The sequence below is a fragment of the Phyllostomus hastatus genome, unplaced genomic scaffold (genome assembly GCF_019186645.2).
Source record: "Phyllostomus hastatus isolate PE091 unplaced genomic scaffold, TTU_PhHast_1.1 phas_scaffold_182, whole genome shotgun sequence".
Lineage (NCBI taxonomy): Eukaryota > Metazoa > Chordata > Mammalia > Chiroptera > Phyllostomidae > Phyllostomus > Phyllostomus hastatus.
This window is the reverse complement of record NW_025334013.1, coordinates 3,183,412-3,208,444: the sequence shown is the minus strand read 5'-3', so window position 1 is coordinate 3,208,444 and position 25,033 is coordinate 3,183,412. Positions and strand designations below refer to the sequence as shown.

Sequence of the window (25,033 nt, the reverse complement as noted above, 5' to 3'; positions counted from 1 at the left end):
GATGAAGGCCAGCTCAATGACTCCGTACCACACAGCGAACCCAAGTCAACAAGGGGCACGGACACCAACGTCCGCACGTTCTACTGAACGTGAGCAAAGGAGCACGGCCAACGCCACTTGCCTGCGTATCGCTTTTCGTCCTGTCAGATGCTTCACGCGAACTGCCTTCCGTGACCCTCGGCATCCTCCGAAGGCGTGCCGCACGGACACCCCCACTAGCCGGGCGCGTGCTGGTGAATCACTCGGCTTCGGCGAGGCAGAGAGCTGTTGACTCGTCCCGCAGGAGAGGCGCCTGTCCCCCTCGCTGGGGTGGAGACGGCAGGGAAGGCTTCCTGACGAAGGCCGCCAACACCAACAGAGCTGTATCTGAACCTTCCCTGCAACTCCACCCCCCAACTCCCCTCTCTCAAAGCTCCCATCATGCCATCTGCAGCCCCTGGGGCCTCTCTCAGAAGAACTGCTCTGGCGTCTTCCAGTGCCAGCATCCCTCCTTACTTGTGCACAAGCCTCACGGTGGGCCACCTGGGACCACGGGCTCTGAGTCAGCACGCAGCTCTGCGTGACACCCCCCCTCGAGAGCACGCCCGAGCTAGTGACCTGCTCCTAACAACAGAATGTGGCGCAGGCGAGGAGACCTCACTTCCGTGCTCAGGCGACACTGATGATCCTTCCGTCCTACCGGCAGGCTTCCTCGCGGGCTCTGATGAGGCGAGCTGCCACGTGGCAAGGAAGTGAGGGTGGCCAACAGCCCACGAGACAGAACCCTTGGTTCTGCGGGAGGCTGGCCCAGGATCCTTCCCCAGCTGAGCCTTCAGATGAAACCGAGCCCAACCAGCCCCTGCAGGCGTGTGAGGCCCTGAAGCGGCAGACCTGGCAAAGCCCTGTCCGAAGTCCTACCCACAGGATCAGATGACAAACGTGCCCTCTTCTAAATCACTAAGTTTGTGGTGATGTGTCACCGCGGTGACAGGTACCTAACACACCCACAGTCCATCGGGTCCCGGGGATTTCTCTTCTCAACTTGGACGTGATCCGTCATTTCACTATCGTTTTTACTAGCACTCCGTACTTACCGCAAAACCCTTGAAAGAACTACCTGCCTTCTTGCTACCGCTCTCATTCTCTCCACTCACCATCAAATCGACCACCTCACGACCTTTCTCGCAGCCTTCGTTTTATTCAAGCTCTGCAGCCCTGCAGCCAGCACACTCCTCACGACCCTCCGCACTCAGCGACGCTGACTTGACGTTCTCGCTCTGCCACCTCGCTGACCACCCCTTCTCGGTCCCCACCGCGGCTCGCCCCGCTGGCGGCATTTAAATGGAAGCGAGGCCTGAAGCTGCGAGAAGGCATGGCGCCCGGCACAGTCAGGAGTCTGAAAGAACCGAGCACGGCTGCCGGGCAGGGAGGGAGCGGAGAGGTGAGCACGTGGCCCTCACCAGGCCCCTCACGGAGAGCGGACCGTTCCCCACCCAGTGCCCCCCGTCTACCCACACACGTGCACCCGGAACTCCAGCCACGCCCCGCGCCTGCCCGGCTCTTCGCCTCTGCTCTGCTTTCCCCTGTGGGAGGAACTTCTTCTGCAACCCGTCGATGGTGCCGGCTCGGATCCCATCTCCTTCGAGAAGGCTCCCCGGTTCCTCCCAGCGCGTCATCACGGCGCGCACGTGGGCAGCCCGGAACCTGCCACGTCCGCCCCTGCCCCGCCACACACCGGAGGCTTCTAGAGGATGTAGGACTGGAGTGGATCTTAACCTCAAAGAGCGGGGAAAACGCTCAGGAAAACACTCAGTTTACCAGAACTGCACTTCCAAGAAACAAGCCTGGAAAATCACAAAAATTATTTTGACATTATACTAATGCACTCTAATACAATCGATCCAAAGCCTAGATTTGTGTATGTCTTCATATATATATATTTTATTTATCTCTAAATAAAAACAGGCACACAATGCCTTTACTAAGATTAAAAAACAGTAAGTAAATAAGCTCAGAAAGGTTGAGTTACTTGCTGGAAGTCACAGGCATTGAAGGGGCAGAATGAAGACCAGAGTCAAACCTTGAGATCCTCTTTCTCAGAAAGAACAAATGGCCAGAATAGAACCAGAGTATCCCCACGCATCTCACTAACCAGCTCATCCAATTAACTGGAATTTCTTTCCCTCATTTCCCCCACAATCAATTCCCATGTTCCTTCAAAGCTTAATTCAAGAATATCCTCCACAGCCCCTCAGGCCAGTCAAACCCCTTTATGATGCACTGTTCTTCCCTTCATCGTACCTGTGTCTTCCCAGCACCGTGTAGTTGTGACTTCTCACGGCGCCGTGATTAACGTCCGTGTCCCCGTCAGCTCCGTGAGGACAGGGACCAGGTCCTGCTCTGCACCTGGCACTTCATGATTATTTGTTGAGTAAATGAACTGACTTGGGAGCACGACAGTAACTGATACCCACCGGGCCCCCACAGGCCTACGGGATCCTAAAATACCCGACACCTCCAATAATAACAACAATAACAATGACATCAGTTTTAATGTCAGTTTTGTTGTAACACATTCTAAGTCTTTGATAATTGAACGTTCATACAAAGTATCTGTTAATTCTCTATTAACCAGAATACCACATTTTTTATAAACATTCAAGACATCAGCAAACGTTCACATCAAGAGAACACGTTACCAAAAGAAGCCAACCTACAGGCCGTATGAAAGGCCGTATGGATTAGCTATTTGCTCTCCTGCAACATGAAAAGTCCAATTCCAGCCTATCAGTGAATCACAGTGTCTCACCAAAGCAGCCGACAGTAGTAATAAATTAAAACAATAATTTTTTTAAGACAAGAAGCTTGGGGGCTTCAGTTAGCCAGTAGTTCCCAAGCAAACTGTAGCTCCATAAAGAGGCTTTAGACTCCTGAAAACATAATCCACAAAACGTAATCCCCATCAATATCAAAACTGTCTGTTTTGTAGAAACTGACAAGCTGATCCTAATATTCATGTGGAAATTCAAGAGACTTAAAACAGTCAAAAAGTTCTTAAAAAAAAAAAAAAAAAGAACACAGTGGGAGGACAGGCACCTCCCGGTGTCAAAACTCACTACAAAACTACAATGATCGAGACAGTGTGGTACTGGCATAAGGACAGCTGTGCGGACCAACAGATCAGCCCTGAGACTGCACACACTTACGTCCCACCGACTGACCAAGGTGCCAGGTACTCCAACAGGCAAAGAACGGTCTCTGCTACAAATGGGGCCGGGATGACCAGGTAGCCGCATGCAAAGAAGAATGATGTTGAAAGCCTACCTACTTCAAAACATATACAAAAATTAACTCAAAATGAATCAGAGACCTAGATGCAAAAGCTAAAACTATAAACATTGTTTTTGAAAAAAGATGACTATAAATCCTCATGGCCTTAGACTAGGCAACGGTTTCTTCCGAGATCAGCCGAGACGGGGCTGGTTGAGTGCGGTGTGGCCACAGACAGCAGCTCCTTAATGGTGACACCAAAAACCTAAGCAACAGAAGAAAACACAAATCAACTGAACTTGGCTGAAACCGAAAACTTCTGTGCTTCGAAAGACATTATCAAGAAAGTGAAGCCCTGGCTGGCATAGCTCAGTGGATTGACCACGGGCTGGGAACTGAAGTGTCCCAGGTTCGATTCCCAGCCAAGGTACATGGCTGGGTGGCAGGCCAGAACCCCCAGCAACCACACATTGATGTTTCTCTCTCTCTCTCTCTCTCTCTCTCTCTCCCTCTCCCCGCCCCTCATCCCTTCCCTCTCTAAAAATAAATAAATAAAATCTTAAAAAAAAAAAAAAAAAGAAAGTGAAAAGGCGGCCCACAGAATGGGAGAGAATATTCACAAATCATGTCTGATGAGGCACAGATAACCAGAACGTACAAGGAACACCTGCGACGAGTAGCCACTTGGAAAACAGTTCGGCGGTTCCTCCACGAAACACTGAGTCACCGTACGACCCAGCAATTCCCACGCCAGGTGTGCACCGGGGGAACTGGACGCGTGTTCACACACAAACGGGTGTGCGGTGCTCACAGCGGCATTACTCATGACGGCCGGAAAGTGACAACGATTCAAGTGTCCATCAACTGATGAAGAGAGAAATCTGTATCTACAGAGTACTGTTTCACTTTAAAAAGAATGAAGTTCTGATAGATGCTACCACATGGATGAACCTTGAAAACATTATGCTAAAGGAAAGAAGCCGGTCACAAAAGGCCACATATTGTCAGAGTCCATTCATATCAGATGTCCAGACCAGGCAAACCCATGAAGGCGGAAGAGAGTACTGACTGCCCAGAGCTCGGAGGAAGGGAGAAGGGCCCCTGGCAGACAGAGGTCCCTCCTTGGCTGAGGATGTCCTGGGATTAGACAGTGGGCAGAGTTGTGCCACTGTGCAAATATATTAAATGCCACTGAGTTTTATATTTTAAAAGAATGAGTTTTATGGTATATGAATTATATCTCAATAAAGTTGTTATTAAAAAAGGAATCAAATCCCTTAAGCACTAAAAACTTCTTTGATGGTTTTTTTTTTTTATTTTTTATCCTCACCCAAGGACGTTTTCCCATTGCTTTTAAAAAGGGGCAGGGGGAGGGAGGGAAGCCAAAACACCGACTGGTTGCCTCTCCTGGGGTGCCTGACCACGGGAACCAACCAGCCCGCAACCCCATCGGTGGACAGGAAGACGCCCCAGCCGACGGGGCCACGCAGGCCAGGGCAGACAGCTGTGGCGGTGGTGGTGTTTCCTTAGCATGACATGCTCCCCTCTGTTGGTAAGCAGGACACACTAAGCGTTGCTTCTCTGAATACATCCAAGGTCATCAGCATGAGACATCGGTGACTAAGCAGCTGTGCGTTCAGAAGATTCAGTGGTGCACAAGTTACTGGCCTTACTCAGTGCCTCCACGCTGCGGCTCTTTCAGCCCCCACCTGTCCACTGCAGTTCCGCGTCCCCCTCTGCCGTGAGAAATCAAGGGAACACGGGGTGAGAGCCAGGAAGGGGGGCCGAGGAGAAGTCAGACCAGTGCGCGCACCAGCGGCCACACGGGCACCAACAGAGGAGGTTTCCTGTGTTCTTGCCCATACTCTCTTTCCCAAGGCAACGTCTCTCTTTCCTACTTTGGATGCCCGTCCCCAGCCCCTCGGGTTTAGTGGACTACAACAAGGGAACAGCGAGGAGGCCCACCCAAGTACCCAAACTGTGGGAAACCTCAGGTGGCACTGACATCCCCCAGAGGGCCGGAGAACCCGCCCAGGACAGGGCGGCACAGACCAGCGTGCCCCCGTCCCAGTGTGCCCTGCCTGCTTCACCGCCGCTCGGAGCGGAAGCCTGGGGACGGGGACGTGCTGGCTGAGGACGCCGGGCCTCACGCGTGCGCCTACAGCGCGCGGGTTCTCTGCAGCGAGCTCACCCACTCCAGCAACTGCACAGAGGACGTGCAGCTGGGAGCGAACAGCCTTCCTTTCACATGCGTGGTGGGGACAGTCTCAGGGCCCAGGGCCCCCTGCTACGGCCTCTTTGTCACCCCGCCTTTCACCCTACGCCCCTCGAAACGATCGGCAGGCAAACGGATCCGCCAGCTCTCCTTAGCGTTGACTGGAACAGGGCAAACGCCAGCCTATGGGAACAGAGTGAAGCAACTGGCCGAAGGTCCACCTCGAGTCTTTCAAGCGCGAGCCCTGGGGACCAGCGTCCAGTGACGGCCAGCACGGGAATGGAGTGGGACGCGCAGGAGCCACCGCTGGGCCGTGGCAGGTCGCAGGGACGTGTGGCTACGGGGGAGCAAGGAAGCTCCCCGTGCGTGGAGAAGTCCTGTCTGTGCAGAGAAATGAGGAACGGCCGAGACGGAGGCCGTGGTGCCCCAGAAGAGACCCCAGCCCAGTCTGGGGCTCCCGCGCAAGACCCGCCCCCCGACTCTGCAGGCCCAGCTCCGGACCGGTCCCTCCAGTTCTGGTGCTGGGAGACCGAGACCGCTCCTGCTCTTCTGATCCAGAACCCGCCCCCGCTGAACCTAACCTGACAGCCTGTGTTCCCTCCACCCAAAATGCCCCAGCTACAGCACGGCCTGCGGACCGTCCCTGTGTCCGCTGCCTGCATAAATGAGCCTCAGAGCCTGCGCGCCGCCACGCGTGAGACAGACGGGGGGGAGGGCCCAAGAGACAGGCGGCGGTGGGGAGGGGGATTCTGATACTTTAAGGCACAACCCCCCCCTTGGGGTAATGAAAACATTGCCATGTATTTACTGTCGGGGCCTCACTGCTATTTTTCTCATTCGATTTTGAATGCACTTGGAGTCTGTTTTTTAACTGTGGCAGAACATTCGTCACATAAACTCACCATTCTCACCCTTCTGAAGTACCCCGTTTCGTGGCATTAAGCACATCCACGTTGTTGTGCGCCATCACCACTAACCACTGTTTATTTTTGAAAGCACTCTGAAAACCACGACTTTCATTCTTACTACACAAACGCCTGGTGTGCCTGCTCTTGCACCCGGGGACAAGGACGAAGGGCCCCGCCAGAGCGAGCGGGGCTGTGAGGACGGCGGCTGCGGAGAGGGAGCGGAGAGCGGCCACCACAACCCGGACTGGCACCAGCGCGGCCCAACTGCCCCCCAGTCCCTCCGGACGCAGCTGCGGAGGCTGGAGACTGCAGACGCCTGGAGAGGACCGATAACAGCTGTCAAGGCTGTTCCGCCCAGTCAGAAAGGTTGCCACTGTCACCAGATTTGCATCGGAAGACACCCATCCAGGCAGCGTGGGTCAGATGCAGGATAATCAGACGCAGCAGAGAAAGACTGATGTGCCTCGCCTCCCAGGACGCCTGGGATAAATCTCCGGGCCTTGAATTTGGTCAAGTAGCCTGTGATCAATTTCCGGAGGACCCCCAGGAAGGACAAGTGCTTCAAAATGCTGAGCACCCACTCGCCACCTCTGCCTGGCATCCTCTCCTTTTAAGCTCAGCGGCCTCTATCAACAAAATTAAGCGAAGAGACCTGCATCAGAAGCATTGTCAGAGCAAATAATTCAGCCGGCACCCTCATAAAGCAGAGACAGAAAGGATCAGGCGGAGAACCTTGGCAAGAACACTGGGAACATTAACTTGCCCCTCAGTCGCTTTAAATATGAACAAAACTTTCAAAAAAATAAATTATATCCAAAGCCTCTCCAAATGCCAGGCTTGCAGCAGCCCAGGGAGGACACCCAAGTGAAGACCCTGTGTGATCGATCACTGCAGACCCACCCACCGAAACTCCCCGTGTTTCTTAGAAGGAAATTAGTTACTGAAGTACTAGCAATCGATACATTTTAATAACAGTTATATTCATCAACTCCAGGGGAAAAAAAAACTCAATACACATAAATAATACACCCTTAAACACAAAAAGTCTGGGGTTAGCAGACACTTTTCCATCTGTAATTGTGTGTTATTTAAGTGTATTTTTCCAAAACTATGAATGCTCATCCATACCAGAGTAAAGGGCTTCAATGTGTCATAGGGAATAACTAAGCAGAATGAACATTCTGTGCTGTTCATCTTTTCAACAACTTTAACGAATTTTTACATTTTTCTAGGTAAATGCCTGTGACGCGTCAGCCCTGACAATCCAGGCCCGCTGAGGGCCACCAGAAGGAGGCCCTGCGGTGACCACAGCGCAAACCCTCCTCCACGGCTCCAGCCCACGTGGCCACACTTGACCCGAGGCAGGCGCCGCCGCACAAGAGAAAGACAGGCTTGTGCGGACACCAGCGAAGCTGGCTGGGAAGTGCGGTTCCGGACGGCCAGCCTCACGTCTCATAACCCCGGCCCGGGATGCACAGGGTTTGGGAGGCCGTCGCTAGCCCAGCCATTCACCAACCCGTGAATCCCCGCACCTTAGTACCTCCCTTCGCGGGCACCCGGGTCCAGGGACAGCAGGGGAGAGGCGGCAGTGCCAGAAGCAAGGGCGGGGAAGTGCTATCTGGTAAGGAGCAAGGCAGGGGCTCCGGCACCTGGCCTCCACGGTGGCACAGGGACAGCAGAAAACCACACCTAGCCGAGGCCCACGGTCCCGGCCCTGGTCCCAAGAGCTCCCGGAGACCGAAGGAGAAGCGTCCAGGCTGCAGACCGCAGGGGGCTTGGTCAAGAGGCCGCGTGGGCAAGCTACGCCTTCTCAGCCAGGGGACGCATCCTGCGTCGTGTGGTTCGGAGCAAGACAAAATGAGGTGCTGACACTGCAGCTGGTGACCCCAGTCCTCGGAAATCCGACGTTAAAACCCCAAACCTGTCATAAACCCTAGGGATACGTGGTTTTACAGTTAGGGAGCGTTTATAGACATCCTCCACCATTAACTATTCCTTCCTTCATTACTTACAATCAAAATCAGTCCCAGAAATTGCATTTAAATAATTTTAAAATGATTCGGTTCTTAGAGAAAGTAACAAATGCCGTTTACGTCATCTTCAAATGCTTCTTTGTGTCTCCGAGCTCCGATGTGTCTTTCTTGGCGCGCCCACCAGAAGGAGGGCGCCAAGTAACGCCGCCCAGGTCTGCCCCCGGCCAGATGAGGCTCTCACTTCATTAAGGCTGGGAGGAGCCGGCATTCGAGTTGCCGTGAGCTCAGAAGTCATTCCAGGACTAACACTGGGTGTCAGTCAAAACGGTTGCAGTTTGAATCATCTACTCTCACCATAAATTGTAACTGAGCTACCATGATTTCTAAATAGAACACGTTCTAAATAGAAACATCTAGATGTTTCTTGGCAATTAAATGTACAGAAAGTCAACAGACCCCCGAGAAAGCAGGGAAAACGAACTTCTGTACAGCTCGGCCTTCATCAACTACAGGAGGCTAGGCAGAGGCCCCGCGCGCCAGAGGCCCAGCCGCACACGCGGCCCCGCAGAGGAGAACTCCAGATAAGACTGCTTCCGGCACGGCTCTCCCGCAGCGCCATCCCTGGAGGAGAAACTGGAGTCCACAGCTCCACGCACGAGCATGCAGCCTAGGGGAGACGAAACCCAAGCCCAACGCAAGGCCCGCTCGCCCCTTCCAGAATAAGCACCATGACACACGGAAAGCATCAGTACCGAGCAAAGCCATTTAAAATGTTTCAAGAGCAACACGGACTGCCCCCGCACAAGTCCAAATGCATTCCGAAAGTAATCTGAGTAGAAGCTAATTTAATCTCCAGGCCCAAGCTCCCTGAAACAAAGCAGAACGCTCCGGTTTAGTCGAATCACCACAGAAAGGCTCCTGCCTGACAAAGAAGCTACAGCGCAGCCCTCTGAACTCCACGGGAACACAAAAACATGGTATCGGCATGTTCACAACACGGCTCAACCCACAAAACCATGAGATTATTAAGCGGACTGTTTCCAGGTTTCACTCTGTTTCACCAGAACCCTTGTCCAAACTGCACTGATGCCATCGACGTGAGCAACTGTAGCTCCATCGAAACAACCCCAGCATCTTATCTGTTGTTTTACCTTTTATCTCTGATTTACGGGCTGACTGATGGTAAACTGATTTGTGCAATGTGCCAGAAGGCAGCTCAGGAATACAAAACAAGAAAAGAGACTCAGAAAAATCAAATCAGTGAATGGGCATGTGGGCGTCACAGTTCAGCTCCCGGCAGAGCTCAGGGCAGTGCATGAAGACACTGCGTCTTTGGGGATGTTAAGTCCCCAGTCCTGTATTTACTAAAGGAGATAAAAAAAAAAAAAAAAAAAAGCCCTTGCTCAGACCAAGGGAATGGGGGGAAAAAAGAGAAAGAGGTAAAAGCGGTATCAACAGTCTTTTCCCTAAACCCAAAATGAAAAATACACTAAGTAGATGCCACAAACAAGCATAACTTCTAAACCATGGAGCTATTTCACAGTATTGTTAAAAACTGTATTTTGAAAGACAGGGTTAGCTGCCACTAAATCAGTAGAAAACAGTCCCACCCCCACCTTAAACCCTTCGCCCACCACGTGCCCCCCCTTTCAGAAAACAGCGCACAGCACACCCAGGTTCCGTTCTCCACTCGCAACTGCCCAGCCCTGACACTTGCGCCCTGACTTTAAGCAATTCTGAATATAACGGGACGGGGCTCATGACCTCCGGCAAGCTACTGGGATCTTTCTGTGAGAGGGAAAAAAATGCTCTTATCTAATGATGTAGTATAAACTAATAAAAAAGATTACAAAAATCTGATTTACTTACAACTATTAAAAGCAGCTAGTGGTGTGGGTTATTCACATTTTTCATCTCTTGGCAGAACTGAAATACAGCCAGTCATACAAACTTCTGTGAAGTCTAGACACCAGTCACTCAAGTCCCTTTATTCGGGACACTTAAATAACTGACTTCTAGATCCCTAATGTTTCCCAGGAAATGTAAGATTATTCCTCTCTTAGAAAATAAGTGACCCTCGGATCCTTGGTAATGTCTCCAAGGCACACAACCGCAAGGACATTCTCTCTTCCTTACCATTCAGATGGCTTAAAATAGCCATTGTCCCAAAATAAATTTTTCAGAAGTTTAAGCAATAAAAACTTTTGCCAATTTTGCCAAAGATTTGAAAAAGAAGATCTTATTAAGTTAAAATGCAAAGAGACCAGTTTAATCTCTAAATCTAAAATGTTCAAGGAGATCAGCTCACATTTCCACCACAAACATCTTCGATAGAACATCACTACCCCCTTGTGGATTCGCAATAAAAATTCCTTATCTTCCATCTCCACGTCGTAAATGCTTCCTTCTGCGGAACTTCCATTAGAGTTTGCATTTTCTTCACGAAGAAGGGTTATTTTATTTCAATTACTTTTTAAAAAGAGAAAAAACACTTAACATTTTAAAATAACCAATCCCATCAACTTCTTTATCTTCTAAGCACCCCCATTTCGGGGGGTGTTCTTTGGACGACGGGAGTATCTGCCGATTTCAACAGGGTGCGCACATGGACACTCCATTTCTCCTTAGAATATCTGAGCTGACACTTCCAATCATCACTTGGAGATTATTTTTAACGATAAATGGGTAATTCCTTCACTACTGCATCTTTCTTCTCCTATTTGATAATTTCACACTCTGTACCAATTTCTCTTTATCTCTTCCAAATGGTCTGATACCCAAATGCCCCAGAAAACCAATGGCACACAGACACCCTCAGAAACAACTTTTCAGACAAGGATTAAAAGCCAAATCTAGGTTTTAAAAAGATGAATTCTTGATTGTACTACTATACCTTCAAAAAATGCTTCGTAGCATTTGAAGTCAACCTGATGAAGGAAAAAAATACCTATTTTTCAAAACTAGAACAAAAGGATTTGTTTTTTTCTTTTTCACTGCCAGAGTACTTCTGCTTGCACGTATGTATCGTTCTAACATAACACACAGATACGTCTCGTCGAAGGTGCGGTGTGAAAACAGATGAACTACACGCAACTACCTGGGGCCTCCTCACTTGTTGCAGCTGCCGCGTGGAGCTGACAGCACACACCGTCCCCACGGCCGTGCGCGGGCTGCAGAGAGGCAGACGCCCGGGTTCCGACTGTCAGCCTGCACCCCTGGGAGCGGGGTCCCACTTCCTCCCAGGTGTTGAACACGGAAGGAAGACACAGTTATCTACTATTGTTAGGAGAAGCCAAATCCCAGTATTCATTCCAGCGGTTAGGTGGCAACAAAGGAGGAAAAATGATCTACTTTGCAAGTGTTTTCAGAGGCTAAACACGTAATGTTACCTGTGGTAACTGACAAGGAAAAACGGGAGAGACAATGCCTGGCCGAGTCAACGCTGGAGCGCTCCGTGTTCCAAAAGGCTTTCCACGTGCCAGCCACCGAAGACCGCAGGTACGGCAAGCAGCACCTCAGCAGCACGTCCACAGCCGGTGGCTGCACCGCAGAGCGCTCCGGGCTGGCCTTCGGTGTGCTCTGCTGGGGTTTGGGGAGGGCTGTTGTTTTCGGATAGGTTTCTGTGTTTGAGAGAGCAGGGAGCGACTTCGGATGACACCGGGAAGGGAGATGAGTGGCGAGAGGAATGCCCCTTAGTGTCCAGGTGCTAACAGGTTTAAAACTAAAGGAACTCGGCCCCAAATATTCTTCCAAGGAAGGCCACTGTGGGCCCCTGTGACCACACACCCGCCCTGCCGGGGGCAGGGGGGGCAGGAAGGGCCGAGGGCACCGCCGCCCCGAACCTGCACAGCTCCCCCGCCGGCGCCCTCCGCCGAGAGTCTCGGGAAGGCAGACAGTGCGCGACCGAAAGGCCTGGCCAAGTCTGAGAAAATAAACAGAATGAAACTGCACTGCTGCCCATGAGCAGAGGACGTGCGTGTAAGCGAGCACGCAACCCCACCGGGGGAAAAACAGGGTAAACGCAGGAGAACCGTTCTCCAAATACCTCTGCTCGTTCCGTCTTACGGTGTGTCAATCAGCTGGGAGTAAATGAACGCTCCTCTGGAAAAAAGCGTGAAGAGGGAGCAGTGTGGCTGACACTTGGCCTCTGCTTGCAGTGGGGTGCATAATGTTTCTTTTCTAGTCCAGGGTAATGAGCTAAAAAATGCTCAGGAAGCATTACCAATCTTTATACAAGGAGGCCCATGACCTTCTACAAGCAATGGCGTTCAGAGCAGAAGGATGCAATACAACCTTAGGAACACACAGCCAGCATACTGATGGGAAACAAGAAAAGAGAAAACCATGTCTTACTTTGCCCCACAGTGTAGGAAATTGGGACTGCTGTCCAACGTGAATATGTACAGAAGAACATTCTCCTTGCAAGTACATGACAAGTGTCACTGCGTGGAAGACCATCGACGTGTACACCGGGCAGCCCCTCTCCTATGACGGACGGTAATACATCCTCACGCAGGACCGACGGGCGCACACCCTCTGCTGGCGCAGAATGCAGGGCATCTGATCACAAAATCTGATGGCACCTGGTCCATCTGCATCCTGACGCCAGCAAGGTAGGCATTCCAAAGCAAGAAGAAAAACTAGACTGTTACACACTACGACCTGAAACAGGGTGAAAGACTGTGTCCTCTCATTCATGTTATCTGGACACGGAAGTGGGGAGCACGAACGCTCCTTACACAGACACACGGAGACCGGCGACAGTACTGTAACAGGCAAAGTCACGCTGGAAGACCCCCCACGTCCTTGTGAATGAAGGCCCCGAATGAGTATACACTTGTTGGCTGTGCCCAAAGAAATTTACCATTACCGAGCCAAAGAGACAGAAGGAAGACTAAACACAGCAAAAACAAATTTCCAGAATCCCACAGTGGGGGACGCCCAGCTGCCTGAAGGACACGGGGTTTCACCAGGGACACTATCCAGTTACAAATGCTCCTCCCACCCCTTGCCATGTGGCTCAGCCCTCATCCCATCCCCGACCCTCCAGGAACCAAGAAGTAACACTACTGCCCACTACAGGACAAAAGGAACGGGGCCCCTCTTCCCTGGATGATAGGCTACGGATACAGCAGAGCCACAAATACTGTTTTATAATAATGATGGCAATAAAAAAGACTCTTTACGTGGGAGACGGAAGTAGGACTGAAGTCACCTAGAACATCAGAAAGAGGGCACTGTAAGTGATTCTAGAAGATAGAGAACATTTTAGGAAATGATCTGTTTTAGTGGCAATGCAAAAGAAACACATATTGCCTGTCACCACAAGAAATATTCGGTCACATGTCCACACGAATAAAGCACTACCAAACCACAGACGACAACACCCCTCTGCAAGAGTTCTTATGAGGGAACACTAGCAGTAGTGGTTTCCACAGACGTAGAAGGAAACCTGACTTAACACAGAAGCAAAGGAAAAAGTGCATTTCAGGTCAATTCTTTACTATTATTACCATCAATATATATACCCTACCTACAACTAAAAATAAGCTGAGGCTGTTACAAAAATAAAAAAAAGACAAGACACAAATAACAGTACCATTAAAAAGTATAGAGAATTAAGAGTCACATAAGAAACAAAAGCAAAGATGATTACATCAGACCCCTAGCCTAAGAATGGTCAGCCCACTATGCCCTGGCCGGCGTGGCTCAGTGGGCTGAGCGCCAGCCCGCAAACCAAAATGTCTCCAGTTCGAGTCCCAGTCAGGGCCAGGAGCAGCCGATGGATGTTTCCCTCTCACATCGATGTTAAGCTCATGTAGTTCCTACCCTCCGATACTGTGAGACGTACCAGGTAATGGTGAGAGAACACTATCTCCCTACCACCTCCTTCTGTAGAGGATGCCCCGACTGTGGGTTCTACACAATACCCAGTATGCTGCTGCTGTTCAAATGTCAAACGGGCATTCCAGCCGACCACGTACCTCAATGACCTCACAGTTATGCCTAGACATTTAAAAAGAAGGTTGACTTTACTTTTCTACACACACACACACAAACACACACTCACACACTCGCACGGTCTGAGGGAGAGATGCCAGATGCCTCTCCCGGTGTGGCCTCCACCCTCTCCACGTCCCCAGTCCTGCAGGGCTCGGGGAAGCTCCGTGGAATAGTGCACTGTTAGAGTATATTTTTGTAAGATGATAATCCAAACGATTAAATTCAGAAAAAATTCCCTACAAAGACATAGAGAAAGACAAGCAGGAGACACACTGAAGTGCTCTTCGCACTCAAAGACTAACGAGACCCCGGCAGTCTCGCGCACAGCCACGGAACCCCCCAGATGCCCGCGCGTCACTGCAGCAGCTCTGGACTGACGTGTGCGCAGTGACGGACTGCGGATCAGAAACGCCTTCCCTCCAAGGTAACAGATTCAAGGGTCCCACAAAGGAGGCAACAGGCACGATGCAGGGAAAGGGAGAGAACACGAGAATCACCTTCCATTGCTTTTCCCAGAAGGAAACCGGACAGAGGTACCACTGCACACAAAGAGGTCTTTCCCCCAGACCTCAGGAATCGGGAGACGAAGGGTAGCCCCAAGGAGTGGAGAAGGTGCGGGGAACAGCGTGGGGCCGCCACACGGGCCCCTCGCAGTCGGAAAGTCGAAATCCCGCGAGCACAGGGGCCACACCCCGCATCAACAGAGAACTAAAATAATGCCAGTTGACCCCAAAGAACAGGCTATTTTAGGGGGAAAGCTAAAGAAATGGAAAAACGCGGATAAGCAGGATATATAAATACGTCTCGAAGAGCAAGCAAAAGCAACCCTCGCCTTTTGCAAAGGAAAACCTGGCCCCATCAGAGCCCAGGGAGAGGCTGCTGGGACCACGTGAACATTCTGAACCCACGGAAGACCAAGACGGAGAAGCCTGACACTTCCCAGAGGCAGGGTGTCAGGACTTCAGGAAGACAAGGGAAGTCCTGGGGTCACCCAACCTTGTCCAAAAAGCTGGGGGCTTAGGGGTCAAGGGGACGAGACAGGGATGGAGGTCAAGAACGCCGATGCAGCCTGACCAGCTACAGGAAAACACATCACGCTGGAGGAGCGGGAGGAAGGTGACCTCCGACACTCTGTGGGGACAGGCGGCGCGAGAGCACAGCAGCGTCGCACTCAAGGGGGAGAGCCTAACTTGACACACTAACCTCAGGTGTGTTCTTCTGACCTGTACCACTGCCCGCCACGGCCCACTGGATGGAGCACCCGCTTAGCAGGGGACACTCCCAAGGCATCGCCGGGACGGCGCCGGCAGGCAGAGGTGCCCGGCGGGAGGGGCCTCTGCCGGGAAAGCACCGACATCTCCGGCAGGCTGTCGTCTCTTGTTCTCCGAGGGTGAGTGATACTACAACCTAAAATACACGATTCTGTCAAGCTGAGAAGAGACACAGAATAAAAAATATGCAAACTTTTTAAAAACCTACAGAAAAGAAAACTGAGGTCAAAAGTGCTACTTTGAAGTGGTGGATATTACACTCATAGATAACCCAGTATTAAATGAAGGGCAAAGCCTGCAGGTCGGCCTAAGCTGACCAGTCCTCCAGATGACCCTGTCTCCTTCCTCGGCAACCCAGGTGGGGAGTCTCCTTGGTAGAAAAGCGCTTAAAGGTCCAAATGCACCCCGGCTGGTGTGGCTCAGTGGACTGAGCACCGGCCTGCAAACCCAAAGGTCACCAGTTCGATTCCCAGTCAGGGCACATGCCTGGGTTGCAGACCAGATCCCCAGGTGGGGGCCTGAGAGAGGAAACCGATCGATGTTTCTCTTGCTTCCCTTGAACAATGATGTTTCCCTCTCCTTCTCCCTCCCCTCCTCTCTAAAAATAAATAAATAAAATCTAAAATCTAAAATCTAAAACCAAAAAAAAAAGTCCAAATCCTTCCGAGTCCGTCAGAGCTTGCTGGGGAGGATGAAGCTCCAAACTCAGCCCGTCAGAAAGTCAGTGACAGCAGCTAACACCCGTTCCAAGCTCTGGGAGGGAAGGAAGTGAGGGGACCAGAGGAGATTCCCATCACTGCCCCTGCCCCAGAGCCAAGGGCAGTCAGCCAAACACACAGAACGTGCCGCTCAGGAAAAACCTGGAGAACGATGCCTCCCGCCCCGTCACCAAGTGTCACGGGCCCTCCCAGAGGTACCTCTTCCTGATGCGCACAACCTCTCTCGATTATCTAAATAGCCAAAATAAAACGGCGACATATTTATGGCCGTTCACTTCCAGTTCTGTCACAGAAACACATATTCTTCTCACCCACTCCTCGTTTGCCCCAAATACATGAAAATCTCTTCCCCCTGCGCGGCAGGGAGGAAGGGAAGATGAGCACGGTTAACCCTGTGAGGAACCCAGCCGAGAACACCGGGCCCCGGCTCAGGATGCCTAAGTCTGGGGGAGCCTCGGCAAGCCGTCCACGCTGCGTGTGAACGTCCAGGACGTCATCCGCTCACTCAGTGCCGTGCGAATGACAAATGAAAGAGTGGTGAGAACTGGCCCTTTATCAATGAGCCTTCTGATTCTCCTGAGCCTGAAGAGTCACCAACAACAGTGAGATATATATACACGTGTGTATGCGTGTGTGTGTGTGTACCTATCTCAAAGTGCCCACAGACACCCAAAATGTAGAGACAGTCATCTAACCCTCGCAGATCTCTGCACATATGTAATGGATGTGATTTCATCGATGAATACAATCCTACATGCGTGTATATATAAACATATGCACAGCGTCATGATCATCTTTTTTGCCAGAAGAGAATCAGAGCAGCCAAAAATAATGAGCGTCCAAATTTCCCCTTCACCTGGAAGTTGCAGGATCGGAAGAGATGTTTGGGTCCCACGAGGGACAGCACCGGGGCCAAGGGACGTACTAGTACAAGGAGCACACTAGCAACCCCTTCCCGAAAGGCATGTGGGCGACATGGGTGTCTACACTCCCTTTTCTGGATGGAAAGGCATATGGCTTCTTCTTACCCAGCCAACACGAATACAATTTAAGAAAATTAGAAAAAGTCAAGGTAACAGGCTCACTAAATATGGCTGACGGGGAAACAGAAGCCAGAAGGAGGATATGAGTTCTCCTAAAAAAGAAATGGGAAGTTTATTTCCAGGGAGGGTTCAAAGACTCTTGAATGCAGGGTGCACGGAGTCTGGTTCTCACTGCAAGGAAGGCAGTAATTGGAACACCAAAACCAAGGGCCCGTGCCCCGTCCTCCTGCTGGGGTAGTGTCAACTGGTGAACACTGCCACCACCTAAGACGGAAAAGTGAACTGGAAGCAAAACGATAACCTGGTTCTCCTGCGACACCGGAGTAACTACGGTGGTCCCTCCTCACTCCAGTAGGAGGCACAATGGAAGCCCTGCCCTACATCTGACGGGGCGCCCACCCTCCTCCAGACCAGAGGTGCGAGGAGCGAGAACATGTCCAGGGAGACAGACCAACGGGGAAGGCAGCCCTGGCACGCTCAGCCTCTCCCGAAAGGAAAGGAGGGCAAGTCGAGGGGCAGTCAGGAAATGAGCTCGCCCTAACCCGGGAAAGTGTGCAGGGAGTGTGCACAACCTGTACCGAGTATCTGCTTTCCCATTTAGAATGACTTCAGCGCTGCCCAGACCCCCCACTAACCACTGGGTGAGGGGACGTGGGTAGCCCGAGTCCCCTGGCTAAAGGGTCAGTAGACGGTGTGCGGAGGCCCCAAAGAGTCCACGGAAGATGAGAGGATGAGACAGACCCCGGTGCCAAAGAAGGATCAGGGTCACAGAAGGTAAAGGGCAAGGGAGTATGGAGATCCTCACTTGCCATAGAAACGGAGACCCCACCCTCCGAGCGGCAAGGGGTGCAAGGGCAAGAGTAGGATGGGAAAGACTGCTACGGGTGGGGATGCTGCGCAGGCCCCCTCCCAGGAAGGGGAGGGGGAGGGGTCACACGAGGCCCATCTGCCCGGGGACGCTCAGCGGGACGGGGTCCCCCTGGTGGGGAGAAGCGCGGGGACCCCGCCGGCTCTGGGAGGCGCCCACGGGGCCGGAGGGTGATGCTGGACAGAGTCCGCCCGGCCCTGCCGCTCGAAAGCCAGCGGCGGCGAGGGTGAACGCCGGCCGTGCCCCGACGGGGACTGGCCCGGGGCAGTGGGGCGCGGGGCCGGAGGGGGCCCGAGGCGGATAAACTTTCCGCCCCGCGGCCCCCACCAGGCCGGCGCGAGGGGCGGGAGGCGGGGGCCGCGCCGCGGGCCCGGGAGCGGCGGGGATGCCCGGTCCGGGTGGGGGAGGCGCCGGCCCTCCCTCCGCCGGCTCCTCCTCCTCACTGGGCCCGGCCCCCGCCCGCCGGCCCCCCGCCCCTCCGGCCCCAGCCCGCCCCCGGGTGGGGGTGTGCGGCGCCGCGCTCCGCCGCCCCGCGAGTCACCTCAGGACCGGCCGCGCTCCGCCCCCCACCCGCCACCCCCTTCCCGACTGGGGCGCCCGCCGCCCGCCGCCGCCGCGCCCCCGCGCTCCCTCCCGGCGCCGCCGATGCCCGGGATGTCCGGCGGGGCCGGGTCCCGCCGCCCGCCGCGCCGCCCCCGGCCCTCATGCTCCGGCTCTTACCTTCCGGCTTGTTTTCGGCAGCCATTTCCCCTCCGCGCGCCACATCCTCCTCCTCCTCGCGACCGGGACCCCGAGCGCGCGCCTCGTACCGCCGCCGCCGCCGGCCCAGCCACCCCGCCGCCGCCGCGCACCCGCCCTGGCCCCGCCCCGCGGCCCACGCACTGCGCCTGTTGGGCTGTTCAGCTGCCACTCATCGCTCCCACCACCAATCGCCCCTCACCAGGGGTCTCACTACTCTCCGGGAGGAGCGTCCTATTCATCTGGCCCATTGGCTAGTCACCACCCAACGGAATGAAAGGATTGGTCAAGGGTCAACGCCCCCTCCCCACCCACTTTGAGGAAAGCCCGCCTTTCAGACCTAAACAAAGCTTCCCAGTAGCCAGAGCCCGAAGGGACTGCCCAATCAGGAAGGGTTCCACACGGAATATTTCCTCGAGGCCGAGACGTGGCGTTTTGATTGGGCGCTACTACAGTGTTTCCCAGGCCGTCCAGACCAATCAAAGGGGGTTCCCGGAACTTGGGAGCGGCGAAGAGAAGCCCCGCCCCCGAGCGTGACCGTCACGAGGAAGGCGCTTGTTCATTGGTGCGCCGGGGCTTTTCCCGCGTGCTCCCGGGGCTGAAGGACGTTCCCGGGGAAGCCGCTGCTAGCGCGTGGGGTCCCGACGGCCCTGGAGAACGCGGCAGGGCCTCTGGGTTATCGCAGTCTGTCGCATCCAGGGGACACAGCTGGGGGACCAAGGGGCTTCGGGGCAGAGGTCAGGCGGGCGCCCCTCTCCCGAGCCGATCAGCCGGGAGTCCTGGCGTCGCTACCAGCCGTGGGGGGAGGGGAGCGCCTCCCACCAGGACCCGCCCCTTCCCCCTCCTCCCAGTTAACCGGCGCCCCGCCCCCTCGGCCGGTGACGCCGCAGCCCCACTCGCCGGTACCCGACCCAACCGGTGCCCGCCTTCTGCTCCCCACCCCTGGTGTGCTCCGTTGTCCCCTTTTCTAGCTGCTTAAAATACTGAAACTTTATTTTGGTCACGTTGGCCATGTGACCCACAGAGCCGATGACTCATAAATGCCTGTCCCAGGGTGAGGCCGCTGAACAAAATCTTAGAAAAAAGATAAACCTCGGCGCGCCTGCTCGGAGGGCTCAGCGAGCCAAGTTTCCTTCAATCCTAGGCTTATATTCGTGGCTTTTCCAAACAAATATTACAGCGTCCACTTCACTAGCGCTCCGTGAGAGGTGGGGAGACCAGCTAGGTGACAGTCGAGAAGAGCCCAGAAACAGATTAGGCAGGACCCATCCTGTGGGGGACAGACACGGCTGCGGCTTTTCTGGAAATCCGTCCACACCTGGTGGACCAGCACACACTGTGCAGAGAAGCCTAAGCCAGATGCGGTGGCAACGATGAAATGCTCCCTCCTAGAGAAATTCAGAAATTGTGCACGTGGGCAGGTAATAACGGAAACAAAGGAGAGGGCTGAAATCTCAAAGTTGAAAGAAAAGGAAGAAAAGTTGAGTGAAAAGCAGAGCTCCAGCCCTTCTGTGGCTCTCGTATGGTTTGCACTGAGAACGTTTCATTCCTTTACGTTTTTTTTTTCCTTTGCGACCGTTGATGACAACTAGCAGAATCAGCAAAAGGTCCTCGCTGAAGTGTTTTGGCATCAAGATTGGCTGTCAGAGTGAATTTTGTGCCAATCTCAACATGTGTTCTTTTTTCTAGTGTTCACAAGCAAAAATTTCTTAAGTTTTCCAGAAATGAAGATGTTCCGAAAGAATGTCTTGTACTACACACTCATTCTTCAAGAAACTTCAATTTTATGAGCTTCAAAATATACAAAATTTTAACAACTAGGGTACAATATTTTATCGATTAGCATTCTTAATAGCACCTATGTCGACAATTTGTGTGGTGAAACATATTCTTAAAAGTGCTGGTGGCAATGAAAATTAGTATAACCTTTTGAAAAGCAATTTTACAGTATGTATTAAAAGCCATAAAAAATGTCTGCATCCTTTGACCCAGTAATCTTACTTCTGGGAATCTATTTTAAGGAAATAACACTAAATGCCAAAAAAGCTGTATGTGTGAAGGTCTTCTGCACAGGACCACTGTATTTATTACAACAAAAACACTGAAAGCATCCCAAATGTGCTAATGTTGGATATTTAGTAAGTAAACTGTGTGATATCACTACAATGAAACATTAGGCTAGTTGCAGACATCAGAACAAAGAAAAGCATGCCCATTGCTAGGTGGGGAGAAAAAGGTATTCAAACTCATGGTGTTCATTTATTTTCTATGGTATGACTCTAGGTCTTAAAAAACAGCATTTTGTTAAAAAGACTGATATAAAATAGTACACCCTCTGGGTGATTATGAGTGGGTTTTTTTCAATTGTCCCTATTTTTTGTAATTACAGTCATAATATAACAATAGCTGTTAAAATTAAAATGTGTACTTAACTTTAAAAATAATTGTATCTGGTGCCTACTGCAGACTAGACACTGTTAGACCCTGAAGCTGTGAAGGGGAATGAAGTTGTCTCCCTCCGAGGGGCTCGTACCCCAGCAGAGGTTAACACACGCAAACAGCAGCAGGTCAAGGTGCAGTGGGGACACGGGAGGTAATGAGTGTCGCGGGGGCCTCCAGCAAGCGTCCCCATCATTGTTGAAATCACCTTTGGAGAGCACCATAGACTCAGGCAGTCTAAGGCAGTTCTCACTTTCTGTGAATCCACAAGGTCAAGACTGCTTCCCTAATTATACTACGGCAATCTCTCATGCGTGCATGGTAACGTTTTTCAGAGGCTACGCAATACATGATATCAAAACAGACTGAAAACAGAAGGAGACGGGAAAATCCGACACTCTTCCACTGAGTAAGATATTAAAAAGATGAGCAGCTCTATAAATGATGCCACGCTTATCATGAATTGTGTTGTGAGATTTTTCGTTATTAAAAATATAATGTGCATTAACATGTAATGGCTGTATTATTTTTTAATGGACTCATACATATTTTTAAATTTCTATACAGTACATAAACTATAGATAAATCACATAAACAAAAGGTCTCTGGGGTCCTCCCTGATTTTTAAGAGTTTGAAGGGATCCCGGGATCAATGAGTCTGGGAACCACTGGGCAGCGGATGAGATGGCTGCTGTAACAAAGCACCCTCTGCTGGGTGACCATAGCAACAGAGATTTCTTTCTCACAGTTCCGGAGCCTGGGAGTCTGTGACCAGGGTGTACCCTCACATGTCCAGGAGCAGAGAAGGGCGCCAAGTTCTCTCCTGACTCTTGCAAGGGCACTAATCCCCAACTGGGGCCCCATCCACTTGACCTCAACTACTGATAATCACCTCCAAATGCCCTGCCTCCCACTACCATCCTTATGTGATGGGTAGGGTTTCATCTGTGAATGAGAGAAAGCCCCAAAGACTTCGTCCATAATAGCTGTTGTTTGTCTTTGCATGGGCGGGAGGACAAGAGGTGGGCCTTTCAAGGGGCCCCCACTCTGGACAGCCCCCACTCTGAGTCCTTGCCCACCTGGGTCTCCTGTTCTTCCAGGGAAGAAGGCTGCTGTCGAGGAACAGATGAGAATAGGTGAATACTTGGAATACTAAATGGTTAGCTTTTAACCTCAAACATATCTTTTAAAGAGCATTCTTTCCTGATAAGCTTTCTGAGGTACTGACAGTGACTGTTTATTATTACCGGTGATGATGATAATAAAAGTGGTTGGACTTGCTTTCACAGATGGAGAGTTAGTGAAGTCCCACATTGCTGGATTGAGAAGAGAAATCTTTGGACTGAACCCATTGCAGAGGCTTAAAGACTCCTTAAACGGCCCTGACCATTGTAGCTTAGGTGTCATCCAGCAAAGCAAAGGGTCACTGTTTCGATTCCCTGTCAGGACTCATACTTGTGTTATAGGTTCGGTCCCAGGTCAGGGCACTTACAGAAGGCAACTAATCAATGTTTCTCTTCCTCTCTTTCTCCCTCCCTACCCCTCTCTCTAGAAATTTTTTTTTTAATATTTTTTAAGACTTCTTAAAGTACAACTGGTAATACCAGGCTCACGTCCACCCAACACGGGACAGGGAAAAAACGAATCATTCTCCCTCTGCCTTTGGCTGCCTTCCTCAGCTTTGAAAGTCTGCATTGTTAAACATAATGATATCCCAAAGTCCTGCTTCCAAAGAGTTTCTCCCCCTGCCTTTTCTGTAATTAAATTTTTATTTGGAGATAATTGTAGATTCACATACAGGTGTAAGAAATGACACAGAGAAATCCTGTATCCCCTTGCCTTTTCAAGATAAAATGTACTGAACACTGGGGCTTTGTTAGAACGAGCTTTTCACGACCCTGTAAACCTTCTTCTTTCCTCCTGTCTGCACGCACCCACGTCTGTCCATACCTGTAATATCTTGGGGTGTCCACTCTGAGTGTGCCAGGGGGAAGCTTTGCCAGGCACTCCTAATGTAACGAGATCTCTGGGCCTCATAGGGCTGAATTCCAACTCCAGTGAGAGAGCGTTTGAACATAGAAGATCTGATCTGGGGACCAGGAATAGGTTGAAACTTAGAAATGAATAAATAGTTCCATGTATTCAACATGTACTAAAGGGTAGCCAAGCCAGAATGGACAGTAGAAGGCCCAGCGACCCACCACACCACGTATGGTATCGAAACCCAGAACACAACATTGTTCTTCCTGATGGGGGTCTTAAGGGACATTACTTAAACAATAGGTACAATCGTAAAACCTTTCCCACATGGTTCAACTATTGCATAAAAAAAACCCTGAGTGCACCCGAACTCCAAGCAGCCTTGGAGGTAGGGCTAAATGCCTTCGGCGGGATGTCTCTCACCCGTACCCCCCACTACAGTAGTCAGTTCCACTGTTTTCTGGACTTGCCCTTCAGAACTGGAGTCTCTCTCCCCTCTCTCTCAAGCCTTCTGGTATTACAGCCGCATAGGTTTTTCTGTTGGATTTGAACTCAGGACCAAAGAAATGGCTTATTTTTCTAAAAAGGGGAAAAGGTTAAAGAGATGCGGTCTTCCCGGTAGGCAGAGAGCTTCTTGGGTTCACAAGGCGACAGACACAGGAGACCCAGATGCCACCTCCGCTCCCTGAGACCCGGAGAGACATGGGTGCACTGGCTCCAGGAGGCCCTCGGGGGTGAGGCGTTGGCTCGGGTCAGCCCCTGGCCAGCACCGAGAGCTGGCGAGACCATCTGGAGCGCTCATCAGCTTCGCTCCGTCTTCTTACTTGCTTGCCTTCACGTTTCACAGCACATTTTATTTTGACGCTCAGTCTCCCCAGGAAACTTTGTTTAGTGGTTGAAAGTAAAAGGACCTGCTAAAACACCCGGAGGAAAAGCCGCTGGTGGGCGGCGCTGCCGTCCGTGACGGCCGTGAGGAGCCCGAAGAGAAAGCCCGCCACCGTCTCCCGGCGTAAATAAAAAGTGTGTGGTCTTGGAGGCATGCCATTGTCATCAGCTGTTCCGTACCGCAAACGAAGTGAGCGGTTCCTTCTTCTCTAAGTATTAAGCTGTGGGTTGTTATGCAGCCGTTAAAAAGGGGGCGAATGAGTCTGTGCTGCTATGGAAGGTTCTCCAGCCTGGGTGTTCACCTGAAAAAAGGGGGGGCGCAGGCATGACGTGCTATTCTCATGTGTGTGTGGATGACACGTTTACTGCACATGTAGATTTCCTTGTGCCCACGGAAAACGTTTCTGCAAGAATAACAGGAAATTTAACTAGTACCTATAGAGACCTTGGAGGGTGGAACAGAATGTAAATAAGGCTTATTCTTCATGGGATACGGTTTGACTTCTTCACCTCGTGCGTTCATCCAACAGATATTTACTGGGCGCCTGCCGTGGACGGGATACTGGTTCCAGGTGTCGAGGATCCAGCAGGAAACAAAACAGACGGACAGCCCCGCCCTCACGAAGCTGACGTGGAGCTGGGAAACGCAGATGGTGAACAAATACAGGGTCGAAGGTTAGAGAACGTTTGGAGAAAAATGAAGCAAGAGGAGAGGGCGGAGTGAGGAGGGCACTGTGCCATG

The 25,033-nt window shown here is 51.8% G+C and overlaps 1 protein-coding gene across 12 annotated transcripts in view; it reads right to left on the bottom strand.

Moving 5' to 3' along the window:
- CAMTA1 (calmodulin binding transcription activator 1) overlaps positions 1-19,099 on the bottom strand; it is a 731,766-nt gene extending 712,667 nt beyond the window's left edge. For all 12 annotated transcript variants that reach the window (XR_006787936.1, XM_045858544.1, XM_045858545.1 and 9 more), the window contains exon 1: positions 18,970-19,099. Coding sequence is in view for 11 of the 12 variants with exons in the window: in XM_045858544.1 (XP_045714500.1) it covers positions 18,970-19,014 (45 nt within the window). In the remaining variant the exon portion in view is untranslated. The remainder of the gene's footprint in view (positions 1-18,969) is intronic.
- Positions 19,100-25,033: the final 5,934 nt, after the last annotated feature.